Source organism: Vigna umbellata, chromosome 1, assembly GCF_029865625.1.
Source record: "Vigna umbellata cultivar VRB3 chromosome 1, Vumbellata_1.0, whole genome shotgun sequence".
Taxonomy (NCBI): domain Eukaryota; kingdom Viridiplantae; phylum Streptophyta; class Magnoliopsida; order Fabales; family Fabaceae; genus Vigna; species Vigna umbellata.
This window is the reverse complement of record NC_142165.1, coordinates 83,452,304-83,465,334: the sequence shown is the minus strand read 5'-3', so window position 1 is coordinate 83,465,334 and position 13,031 is coordinate 83,452,304. Positions and strand designations below refer to the sequence as shown.

The window sequence follows — 13,031 nt, the reverse complement described above, 5'->3', positions numbered from 1 at the left end:
TCACAATTTTTAGGTTCCAAAGTGGGCTAAACTATGACATTAGGGATAAGGTAGAACTTTTACCTTACAATGACATTAATGATTCAGTCCAAATGTGTGTTAGAGTAGAACAAGAATTGAAGAGAAAGACTTTATCTAAAAGAAACTACTCTAGTTCTTCCTACTCCGGGAAAGTTTTCAAGAAGAAGGGTGAACCCTCCAAATCAAAAGATGAGGGACCTAGGGATAAGGAAAAAGAAAAAAAAATATCCCTCCAAAGAACTTTCTAAAGATGTTAAGGTAAAAGAGACCAAGTGTTTTAGATGTGGTCACAAAGGACATTATGCTTCTGAATGTCCTAACAAAAGGTCTACTTATATCCTATAGCATAAAAGTGAAAGAAAGGGTTCTTCTAGTCATTCTAATGCCTCCATTTCTAAGGAGGAAGCCTTACCTTTTGAAGGTGTATTATTATTGGTAAAAAGACTTCTTGGAAGTCAACATGTAGAGTTAGAACAATCACAAGGGGAAAATATATTCCACACAAGATGCAAAGTTCTTGAAAATATTTGTTCATTAATTATGGATAATGGATCCTCATTGTAGCTCTAGATTAATGGAAAAATAACTGCTACTCCTTATCCCAAGCCTTATAAGCTATGGATAAAAGATGATGAAGAGATAGTAGTTAAGGAACAAGTAAGCATACCTATATATCTCCATTGGAAACTATGAAGAAAATGTTTTATGTGATGTTGTAACAATGGATGTTGGACATGTTTTACTTGGTAGGCCTTGGCAATATGACCATAAGTCCACTCATGATGGTTACACCAATAAAATAACTTTTCTTCATAAAGGAAACAAAATAGTTTTGATTCCTCTTACACCTCAACAAGTGAAAGAGGATGACAAAAATAAGAATAAAAATTAAAAAGGAAAGAAAAATAAAGGAAGAAGAGTTGAGGAAGCAACCTTTCAAAGGATATGATAGAAAAGAAAGGAAGATATGAATGCTTTTAAAATTTTCATCATCCAAAGGTGATCATCTTGAATCTTCTTCTAAAAAACACCACTTTGTTTTGTTGCACAATAAAGGGCAACATTCAAAATAAAGTGAAGAAAAAAATGATTTTGAAATAAAGGCCAATGATCCTTCTCATAAATCCTTTTTCCAAAAATAAAAGGCATTTTTTCTTTGTTCTTTTATTTGGATACATCCTAGTACTCCTATTTACTATTTGTTGTAGGTACATCTTTTTATCTAGGATGAAATCAATAAGTCAAAGTTGTGCTTCTCTAAATATCTTTTCAATTTAAGGATAAATCGTTTTTCAAGAGGCAGGGTATATGAAAACCTATTTAGGGAACTAGGGGAGTGGAAGTAAAAGAAAGACTTTCAAGTTCGTTCTTGCTTTTCTCCAAGCTTTAGAATAAGCATAAGGACCTCTAACAAGAGCAATGGATCCAATAAAACACTAGGATCATGGACCAGCCAACCAAGCTTTTTGGACTAGTACTCAAGATGGCCGAGAGCTACCGCCTAGTGACCACTAAGGGCACCCAATGTCATCGAGTTAGCTTCCACTTGTGCTTGCCACATTTTCTATATGATCTGACATGTAAAATGTGATATTCTAGCTGGCTTTTAGTTTGAAAATTGGAGGGAAATTTGGTGCATATTTGAAGCTTTCCTTTCCTATAAATAAGGGGCTTTTATCCTTTGTAAAAAACTTTTGAGGCAAGTAATGAAATGATAAGGGATTTTCCAGCCATGCTTGCTTTTTAGTATGCTCTAATTCAGAGTTCTTCTTCTTTTCCTCTAGCTTCCTTCCTTAGTAGGAAGGTTATATGAGCTTCAGGCACTATACACACATCATATTTCATCATTTGCACCTTCAACCACTTCAATTTTCATCTATTTTGTTGTAATATCAACAATATTCGTTGCATCTATAGCTTCCAACATCTGGAATTGAAGTTCTAGACCAAGGAGGCTTCCATCAATTAATTTCTTCTATGCATCCTCTACGAGTTGATGTTGTAGGTCTTCTCCTTTCATCATGTGATGAGAGAAGAGTGGAACTAACCTTGAGCACAACAAAGAGAAGAAGACGACACGAGAGGAAGACGAGCACAAAACACCACCATCACACATGCACACTGGAGAAGATGCACAATATAATGGGAAACCAAGAGAAAAGAAAAAAGGGAGGTGTGAGGGAGGACGAAGAAACAAGGAAGGTGCGAGAATGAGGGAGAGTGGGGAGGAGATATATAGGGGTGTAGGGTTTCAAAAATTTTAAAATAGGACATAGAAAAATCATGGTCAAAGATTCTCATTTCTCTATTAGAAAGGTAAACAAGATATTAAGAAAAAATTGAAAGTGCAAGACAAGATTGTAGAGGTGTAGGAAGAACGTCCTATGACCAAGTATAGTGAAAATATGGAAGATTACACCTATGAGATTTAATGGAACTGAGTGTATTTTTAGTAAAGAAAAAATTATGATAAATAAAAAATATTCTTAATGAAATCTATAATTTTTTTAATGTTTTAAATTTGATTATATATATCTAAATCATAAGTATAAGTTTTAAGTTGAAATATATAATTAAGATCAAATATGGATACTAATATAAAAATATATTTGATTTTGCCTAGTTTAGATATAAGAAAAATGAAATCTTTAAAATTGTTGTAGCATTTTTTAAATAATAAAAAACATTTATACTCCGACTCTAACCGACTTGTTATCACATACATACATTGGAGATACTAATAAAAGAAGTTAAGTTATAAATTTTTAAGAATATACAATCATATACAGATAAATATGATAGGTGGATCGACTTGTTATTTTATGAAGACTTCCTTCTTCTCTTCTCTTTTTCTTTTATATGTTAGTATGAAATTCCTCTCTTTTCTTTGTATGTTAGTGTAAAATAGGGTTATCTACTCCATGTTTTTTTTATTAGTAACCACTTTATTCTTTACAACTAAACTCCATTTTTTTCCTTTCTTTTCTCATCATCAAATATTTATATCAACCAATAATGTTAAGAAAAAAATTAAAGTGTTATAAGAATGAAGAGCCTTTAAATGAATACTCTTTTAATGCTAAAGATGAGAGATAGTCTTATTTTTCATTTTTTTCAATTATTTTTTTCCTAAATTCAGATATTGACATATGATAAATCGAGTGGTCCTCTTGTATATTATTTGACATGGAAACAATTTTCTACCCTTAGATATATTATTTTTAAGAGAATCTACGTTTCTATACATTTTTAAGAGAGGCAAAAAATTCCTTATTCTTTGTAAATACTTAATAATCTTTTTAGTAATATTAGAAAATAAATAATATTTAAAATAAAGTTTTGTTTATTGATGATGTAGAAGAAAATACTCCATTTACAAATTAAAAATAACATTTACTAGCTTTTCCCGATTATATCTTTATTCTACTTTACGAATATATTAACTAATATTTTTTAATGAACATGCAGATAACTAAAACAATTACACACGTAACGAAACAATGCATAACTAGAGAAATAATAATCTTCAGAAGAATTAATTGATATATACAATCATAAATAATATTATTTAATATTTGAAATTTAATGTGCATAAGTAGCACCAGATATATATAGATATGAATGGACAAACATTGATCAGCGGAATACTGACAACGTCGTCAACTCTCAAACTCATTTCATTGTTAGAGAGACAATCTTAGCCTTAGAAAAAAAAAATACAGAGTTTCTTCAGTTCCTGTTGGTTCACACGAAATTCTAACCAGGTACCAAAAATTCTGAAACACATCCCAGTTCGAACCACTTTCCTAGATTGCATTGTTTTGAGAATCTTTCTTGCTTACAAATGTTCAAACTAATCTTCGTATCAGGTTTATGACAGTTTTTTGTTTTCATTTTTCTTGTTATCACAGATCTAGTTTCAGTTGGTGCCATAAATTAAACTATCTTTGTAGGGATTAAGTGAATCTTTGTTACAGACTTCTTTTTCTTACAATTGTATTTTTCTCATCATCCTATCTACAAGATCTGTCTGATGTTTCGAGATGTCTTGAACAGGATTGTCTCGAACATAACCAAGATTATCTTGAATACTTTGAGATAAGATTGTCTTGAAGAAGATAGTCTTGTTAGAACTAGAAAAGAAACCGTTGATTCCATTTCCTCAGCTGCAGCTGTGTTGGGGGCACTCCTAGGTAGGTGTTAGTTTCTGCGAATCACCCTTTTCTCAAATTTTCTATAACCTCCATTTCCGAGGACGAACAATACAGAGACAGAACTCTGAGGTCAAAATCTGATTAGGGTTTTGCCTCGTTTGGGACAATGGATTACGCTCGAGACGGGAACGTGGTTCAAATAATCACGGGCGGTGGCGGAGGAGGAGAGAGCTGGTCCAGCGATCAAGCCGATTGGGCAACGGAGGATGAGTACCGGTATTGGAACAACAACAACAACAACGGAGACGCGGAATCGACGCCGTCGAACTCGAATTACGAGTCACGGTCGGAGCCGCCTAGCAAAAAGTCCCGGAATTCGCAGGATGGCAGCTCAAACCGCTCAAAGGCTATAGGGAAAATGTTCTTCAAGACGAAACTGTGCTGCAAGTTCAGGGCAGGGACCTGCCCTTACATCACCAACTGCAATTTTGCCCATAGCATTGAGGAGCTACGCCGCCCGCCACCAAATTGGCAGGAGATTGTTGCAGCACACGAGGAGGAGAAGGCAGTGATGGCAGAGCCAAGGGAGGAGTTTCAGATTCCCACTGTGGGGTCTTCCACCTTTGCAGGTGATACGATGCAGAGGTCCTACAAGGGAAGGCATTGTAAGAAGTTTTACACTGAGGAAGGGTGTCCCTATGGGGATAGTTGCACCTTCCTTCATGATGAACAATCAAAGAACCGAGAGAGTGTTGCTATAAGTTTAGGCCCGGGGGGTTATGCTGGCGGTGGTGGTGGTGGAAGCGGTGGCAGTGGTAGTGGTGGGGGCGGTGGAAGTGGAAATGGTGGTGGTGGTGGTGGTAGTGGTGGTGCTAATGCTGCTGGGAATGGGGCTAATTCGAAGCCCTCTAATTGGAAAACCAGGATTTGCAATAAATGGGAGATGACAGGGTATTGCCCCTTTGGCAACAAATGCCATTTTGCTCATGGTGCCACAGGTACAACCCTGTTTCCTTTCGCTGTTTTTACGATCTTCTTTTCCTTTTTCAGTGATAATTGAGGGATCGTTGTGTGCTGTGTAAAATGCTTCTAGAATTGGAAATATTTTGGATTGTTGCTGTCATTTCTCATTATGAAGTGTATTCATGTTATTTGGATATAGAATCTGTGTTGATGGCACTTGATGTTAGATTGCTTTGTGTTTATGTATTATTCAATCTTGGATTTTATTTATTCATTTTATGTGGTTAGTATAGCTATAGTTCCTGCTGTTCTTATTTTGAGTATGCCATAAATACTGGTGTCAATTATTAATAATTTGATATCCAAGTGTTGTATCAAGCATATCATCAAAGTGTGTGTGGCAGCTGGAGTAATCCTTGCAATATTTTGTTCCAGCATGTTTGCATGTCAGAAAATCACGCTTGTGCACAGGGAAATGCATGGTTCCTTTTACTTCTACACAATGAAAGGCATAACAAACTCAACCTACAGCAAGAGAGAACTTTCGGGTTTTGAAGTGTGGAAATTTGGCCTTCTCTTTTTCCGAAGTATCTATCATTAACTATGTGTTCCCTTATTTGAGATTATTGATACTTTTTCTGTGCCTTGTATGCTTCAATATCTAAGGTTTATTTTTACTAAAATAAATGAGAGATCAGAAAGGCATAGGTTCTTAAGTAGCAGGTTCAAAATGAATAAAGGGTGCTGCTTTACATCCTTGTAGCTCTCAGAGATATAGCTTTGTAGATGGAATTGAAGCAAAATAATGTAAGATGGAACTTTTGTAACTGCTGTGTACGCAGTGGAAGCACACTAAGAGAAATGAAACTTTGTTAAACTATACTTGTCCGTTGACATACTTACAAATGTGAAGAAGCTGATTAGGTAACCACTCAAATGGTGGGTTCTCTCCAACTAAATAGTACTATTCTTGAGAAACTGTTATGCTAGGGCTTGAGAAACCAGAAATGCAACGAATGATTTATATTTGGCAACCTAGATTCCACTTGCATCAGCATATTTAGGGACCATACACATTGTATTGAAATACATTTATAGCTTCCATGTCAATAAATTTTGATTGTGTTGCTTTCTGATTTTATACAATTTAAATGATATGACATGAAAAATTGGAAGCACTTGTGAAGGTTATAATTAGAGAAATTCTATTCTTCTCTCTGAAATTTAAGGGCTTTGGTAATGTTGTCGAGAAACTGTCACTCCCTCTTTCTCTGGTTTGCCGAAATCCATTCAACTGTTGGACATGGACAATTGTACCAAAGTCCTAATTTATTTGGGTATCGTAGAATATGTCATCCAACTAACGTAGTAATTTAGTATATACCACCTCTGGTTCTATGTATAAAAAAAAACAAATACCTAACTCATCAGAACCAATAAACATAGTTAAGTTAGTTAATTTTAATTAATAATGTCAGAGATTAAGATGTATTCAAGAAACATGTATAGAATTAAACGATTGAAGTGTTTGGTTATATTCAATGATTTTTCTCAGAATTCAAGAAATAAGTTTTTTGAACCAATGGGAGTGATTATTTTTGTTGATAACTCAATAAATGCATCCACACTTATGGGGAATGAGTGCATAACTCATTAATAGACTCTCCAATAAACTAAGGTATAAAAACAAATTAGTAATAAAACATTTGGAAATGGTTCTATGTTTCTCATAAAAAGGATAAAAAAATTGTCCTCATCCGTTTCTTAAATATAGGACTAGAAGTACAAGTAAATACAATTGGAATGCAGAAACATGTTGGAAATATACACTTACTCATGCTGTATTTATTTATTTTTACATCTAAATGTTCATCCGCCATCATTTTAATGTCTGCCTGAGAATGCTTATATTTGTATTTTTTCTTGGATGTTGGCACATATACAAGTGTGTTGTTGGCTTGAATTGATTATCTATCAGATATGTGTTTAGTAGTAACAAGTATCGATTTTCACACTCATCTTACTCTGATATGGTGATCACAGAGTTGCACAGATATGGAGGGGGGCTTATGGAAGGAGAAAGCAGAGATGGTGTTTCAGTGGTTGGCTGTGACACGAATAAGGGAGCAGCTTCAAAAGCTTCAGCTGATAACGTTGTTGCTGCGGTTACTCCTGTTGCCCATTCTGATGTATACCATATTGGAGTCCCTTCACAAAGGCCTTCCATTGTGATTCAGAGACCAGGGCAGAGAACTCATCAGAAGTGGAAAGGTCCAGATAAAATCAGTAGGATATATGGTGATTGGATTGATGACATTGAATAGAGTTACACTCCCAGTCATGGATGAAAGAAACCAACCACTGATGAGGGCTTATGTACCATGAAGAAAAGTGAATACGCAATGATTTTTCATTCCCATGTTATATTTTTATTAGCTAATTTCTTTTATGATCCTTAACTTGTAACGGGAAAAACAGTTTAGTTGGTTTCACGGATAACTGTCTTGTACGATTATGTTTGCTGGTGTATTCACCTTCCTTAATACGCTGGTTCTCTGGTGTCTGAATGTGGCAGCAGCTTCCATGTACTTGCATCAGATAGTATGGCATAGTTGTTATTTTAGGTAGAACTTGTTCATTAGGATTGTTTTCCTCGCCTTGTTCACTTGTAATGAAAACCATTTTAGAATTTCCAAACAATAGTTCTGTGAATTGAAATCACTAAAATTTTGAGTAGTTCAAACCATATTCATACTATCTTTCTGTTTTCAGTTTTGAGACCATTTCAGTTCTGGAAACAAGATTAATCAAATTCCTGGTATGCAGTGTGAGATATCCAAACTCTTTTTGACTGTGTACATATTTTGCTGAGAAATAAGTGTTTGATATAGATTCTCACACGAGGGGTATGAAATAATTTACAGTATTTTTTCTTTGAAACATATTTCAAGCTTTTACAAAATATATAATGTTATAGGAAAATAATTCAAAATGACTTTATAGATTATCAATGTTTTCTTTAGACATTTTTATAATTTATAGTAAAATGGTGTACTTAATATCAATTTATTTTATCTTTTATTTCTAGCAATTGTTTTTTATATGTATTTAAAAGATAGAAAGGGGAACTACAAATTAATTTATAAGGGCAAAATGAAAAATATATATTAAATTGTTCTAAAAAAGTAAATCTTATAGAGACAGTTAACCTAACAGCTTTTAATGTGAATTTATTGCTAGCAAAATATTTCTCGCTAGTGTTGTGAAAATCGATGGTGGGTATATTAAATCGATGGATTGGGTAGTTTGACTCTTTGAATTTCTTATGGTTTGGTTAACCTAATTTATAAATTTAGAATATTTTTAATCGAACATTACTAAACAGTTTTATTTTATTAATTGTCTAATTAAAAATATTCAAAAGTTTAAAATTTAACAACCTTTTTTTTATTTTATATAGAGACAAGTAAATAATAAGAATGTAAAATATTAGTCATACATTACTTTAATTGATGACAAAATCAAATAACAAAAACTTAATAAGTATAAAACATTATTCAATGGAATTTTTTAACAAGAAATAATTATTGAAGAACTTTATATTAATATATATAATAAATTTAATCTAAAATTACTTTTTATATTATAAAAATATATTAATATATGAACCAATAAATAAAATTTAAGACAACATGATTCCATTATTCAATTTTTAAAACATCATTGTAATAAAATAACTAATATTCAAAATAAATATTTTAATAGCAAAGTAAATTCATAAGCAAAAAATGTAATAATACAATTTCATAAATAAATTCAAAGGAACAAAAAAACAGAGGAGTCAATAGGCCACTGGGTATTTTATTGACCCAATGAAGTCAAACTGTATTGAATTTACTTGTGGAATCAACGTCGGCCTCTAGATCCATTGAGTCCCAACTGATTTGGTTTCGTTTTTTATAAATGTTTTTTTATGTCACACGGAGGATATCTAGGACTTCTAATTCTCTGCTTTTAAGAACTCATTAAAAAAAAAAGAAGAGAGAGACAGTGATTTTAAATTTAGAAAATAGTGGAGCTATATTTTTTCTGATTTAGAAAATATTGTTAAATATATATTGAGTATTCGAATGAGTGAAAACATAATTTTGTGAATAATTAAAAATGTCTATAAGTAAAGAGGAAATGATGTTCGGACACTAGTCCTTTCGTCCTTCTCATGAGGACTCGCTCAAAACCAACCCTTTCCACCTTCTCTTATCACCTCTGCGTATCTTCTCCTACAAAACTAAAACCATTCATTCATTCATTCTCCATTTAGATTTTCTCTTCCACAATCTCACCTTCACAGAAAAAAAAAAAAAAATCTCAGCCCTTACTTTACCATCGGAAAGTTTCTTTTCCCGGCCTTGCATGGTCTCCAACTTCTCTCATCCATGCAAACGACCAAGAACAGAAGGCCCGGAATAACCAACTCTCCGGCGAACTCAACCACTGGAAACCGACCCTCCCTCTCCTCCTCCGGGCAATGTCTTCGCTGCAGTACGACCCGGCACCGGTCGCGCCGCCGTACAACACCCCACCAGCGCTGATCGCCTTCACGCTGGGTGTGCTGGTGGTGTGCTTCGTGGCGTTCAGCATCGTTTACCTGTGCAAATACTGTTTCTCGAGCGTGGTCCAAACCTGGGCCTTTCAACGCACCGCTTCGGGTTCCATCATTCGTCTGACGCCCCATAGATCTCCTCCCAGAGGCCTTGACCCTTCGTTGCTTGAGGTCTTCCCCACCTTCCCCTACTCCTCCGTGAAGGACCTCCGGAAGGATCAGAAGTACTGCTTGGAATGCGCCATCTGTTTGGTGGAGTTTGAGGATGACAGCAAGCTCCGCCTCTTGACCCTCTGCTGCCATGTCTTCCACCAGGACTGCATCGACCTCTGGCTCTGCTCTCACAAAACCTGCCCCGTTTGTCGCCGAGACCTTGACTCTCCCCCAGACGACCAACCTCTCAAACCCGGCGACGTCGTTGTTTCCTCAGCCAGCGGCGAGATACGCGTTGATGTGAGAGAAGAAGAAGGCCTTGATTGTGGGCGTGAACATGTTTGTGATAACAGCCAAGATCAACAACAACAACAGGAACAAACTGAACCTGAACCTGAACGTGGTCGTGGTCTTGGACAGGAACATGAGGTGGTTGATGCACACGAGGAACAGATGTTTGTACGGTCGCATTCCACCGGGCACTCCATAGTTATGATCAGAGGGGAAGGGGATGATGAGGGAAAGAATGACGATGACAAGTACACGTTGAAATTGCCGGAGCATGTTTTGAGAGTGAACAGTAAACATAATTCTACGAGGAGCTGTGCGAGTTTTAAGGATATGACCAAGCTTGATGCTCCTCTACCTTGCAGTAATTGTGGGTTTGTTCAACCCCCATCACCCAGTTGCTCCTCCTCCCCAACTCATACTCAGAGACCTTAAACACTGCATCTTAAAATTTAGAGTTTTCTCTTCTGTTTTTTAAGCTTTTGCTGCATGTAATTTGAGATAGAAAGCAATAGTTTGAGGTAAATGGTTGTTATAGAGTACATAGGCACTGTGCATTATGGTAAGCAATATATTCCTGAGTTGGAAGGTTTTTATGTGTTTCTGTCTTTGGCTAAAACTAGGATGTCTGGTTTTTGCAAAGTTGGAGCCTTTTCAGTGAAATAACTTCCTCCATGGATGAAGGAAAACAACACCTGTTATCCTACTCTTGTTTATACCTTTTGAAAATCGTCATGCTTCTGCTAAGAAAATCTTCCAAACTACATTTGGACTCTCTTGTTAGATATTTCTTTCACTCACCAACTTCTTGATTGAAGGTTAATAATAGGACTTTTCTAATATTTTTTGTTTTTAAAAGGCTCCTTTGAGAAAAATAATTTTATATATAAAGAATTCAAGTAAGATTTTAGGTAGGAAAAAAAAAATGCTAACTTGTGTTTTTAAGGTCTTCCAACTAATAAAATAGTGATACGTAATTTATTATCAAAAATTTGTTAAAATATCACGATCCATAGATATTATTTTGATGTATGATATTAAATTTTAAAATATTTGTTTCTCGTTTCATTTGTATTTTTAAATATTATTACAATGAATTAAAAAATTTACTGTTTTTTTATGATTATGGTGTAGTTTTGCATCATATTTACAAAAGAAAAATATTATTTTTCACACCTAAATTTCTTACATTCATTTTGACGTTATTTTTATTTATTTTTTTATTCTCTTCTTTCTTAAAAAAATACAAAACTTTATATTTTTAGACTATTTTATCCTTGTATCTTATGTGAAATGAACGTAGAAATGTGAAATCATGGTATCATTTCTCTTTACGAAAAAGATCAATTTTAAAAATTTACCAATTTTAAATAAGTCGTGTTCGAGAAGAAGTCGTGAATATACAAGATGGTTTTTAATTCCAGTTTTTAAACATAAAAGTCATATGCCATTAACACCATTTTACACATCTTAAATCGTGGCCTGCTCATACGATTCAATTTTTTTTCTTCAAATTACAAGTCCCTACTCACTCATGTACTTCAATTTTATTATTTCACAACTTTTAATTTTTTAATGTTTTTTACATATAAATTGTACGCAAAAAAATACGACTTTTTCAATTTAATTTTCCTCCACCTTTTGCTTTCTTTTCATACTTTTATATGTTTTTTAAGAAGTCATACATTAAGAGCGCTACTAATTATGTCTTCGTAAATAAACATATTTTTCTTTTAAAATGATTTTAATAATTTAATAAATTAAATTTTTAATTTTTATATTTCTTAAATTTTTAAATGATTACTTTTTTATATAAATCGTTATATAAATATATAATTTCCATTTTATTTTTTTTATAAACCTAATTTTATTTTAAAATAATTTTGATAATTTTATTAACTAACTAATATTAAAACGTTAAAACATTTTCATATATTTTTTAAAAATATTTACATATATATTTTAATAAATAAAATTTACATTAATAATTTTAATAATCAAATTATTAGAAAATACTTAAAATAAATAATATTCTTATATAAGAAAAGTATACAAAATTTATAAAGTAAAAAAATTTCAAAAACTTATTTTTACTTCATTAGCCATGTTATTAAAAAAGGGTTAAATATGTTTTTTTTTCCTATACTATCACACAATTTTGGTTTTCGTCGCTCTCCCAAATTTTGATTCATTTTCATTAATCTCCTTTTAAAAATACTTGAATTTAGTCCTTCATAACTAACAGTGTTAATTTTTTTTATATGGCTAACCATGTGTGTCATCACCAATTTATGTGGTTATTGACGTAAATCTTTGTTACTATTTAGATATTTTTTTTGTGAGTATGCGTACATCTTTTTGGTGCGGGGAAAAGTCTATATTTATGGTTTATAGTCTGGTTGTAGGAGAAGAAATTTTTAGGGTATATGGTTAATTTTGTCATAGCGGTGCAACGGTCTTTAATAATTTTCTTGTATTATTTAAGTTCCTTAATAACAAATTGAAACAAATACGAGAGTAAGAAAGAGAGAAAATTGCATGGATGATTTTTATTCTGGTTCAGATCACAAAGATCCTACTCCTAGTTGTTAATCTCAAAAGAGAATTAACGCTTCATTATCATAAATGAACAAACTGTTACTATAAGACCCTTGAAAATATTTGTAATTCAGATACTAGATTAAATAAAAAAATAGTAAATTGTGAATAATAAAAAGTGAATAGTAAAAAAAATTAATTAATTTGTGGAAGGGATAAGTACTCCACGTTGTCTTGAGTCATAAGAGATCAGAATTCATCAAATTGTGAATAAAATATTATTTTGTAATAGTAAAATGAATAGTCAAAAT

The 13,031-nt window shown here is 33.1% G+C and overlaps 2 protein-coding genes across 5 annotated transcripts; both read left to right on the top strand.

Moving 5' to 3' along the window:
- The first annotated feature begins 3,647 nt into the window (after positions 1 to 3,647).
- On the top strand, positions 3,648 to 7,909 carry LOC124822557 (Zinc finger (CCCH-type) family protein). 4 transcript variants are annotated; one of them, XR_015783660.1, is made up of 4 exons: positions 3,648 to 3,785; positions 4,078 to 5,173; positions 5,574 to 5,725; positions 7,182 to 7,322. XR_015783660.1 is itself a non-coding variant. In XM_088104448.1 (4 exons), the coding sequence occupies exons 3-4, from the start codon at positions 4,342 to 4,344 to the stop codon at positions 7,460 to 7,462; spliced, it is 1,113 nt and encodes a 370-aa protein (XP_087960574.1). In that variant the 5' UTR covers positions 3,648 to 3,785; positions 4,078 to 4,214; positions 4,321 to 4,341; the 3' UTR covers positions 7,463 to 7,909. The 4 variants fall into 4 exon arrangements, 3 of the variants coding, with proteins under 3 accessions (XP_087960574.1, XP_047150531.1, XP_087960573.1); XM_088104448.1 differs by lacking the exon at positions 5,574 to 5,725 and having other exon boundaries at positions 4,078 to 4,214; positions 4,321 to 5,173; positions 7,182 to 7,909; XM_047294575.2 differs by lacking the exon at positions 5,574 to 5,725 and having other exon boundaries at positions 7,182 to 7,909.
- Positions 7,910 to 9,278: 1,369 nt separating this feature from the next.
- On the top strand, positions 9,279 to 10,784 carry LOC124822565 (RING-H2 finger protein ATL29-like). The gene has a single exon (XM_047294586.2). The coding sequence runs from the start codon at positions 9,667 to 9,669 to the stop codon at positions 10,615 to 10,617; it is 951 nt and encodes a 316-aa protein (XP_047150542.1). The 5' UTR covers positions 9,279 to 9,666; the 3' UTR covers positions 10,618 to 10,784.
- The last annotated feature ends 2,247 nt before the right edge of the window (positions 10,785 to 13,031 follow it).

What these genes read in the sequence shown, in the direction of transcription:
- LOC124822557 (XM_088104448.1), top strand. Translation starts at nt 4,342, where the DNA reads ATGGATTACGCTCGAGACGGGAACGTGGTTCAAATAATCACGGGCGGT. An exon ending in TTTTGCTCATGGTGCCACAG is followed by an intron (nt 5,174 to 7,181) that starts GTACAACCCTGT and finishes TGGTGATCACAG; the next exon opens with AGTTGCACAGATATGGAGGG.
- LOC124822565 (XM_047294586.2), top strand. Translation starts at nt 9,667, where the DNA reads ATGTCTTCGCTGCAGTACGACCCGGCACCGGTCGCGCCGCCGTACAAC.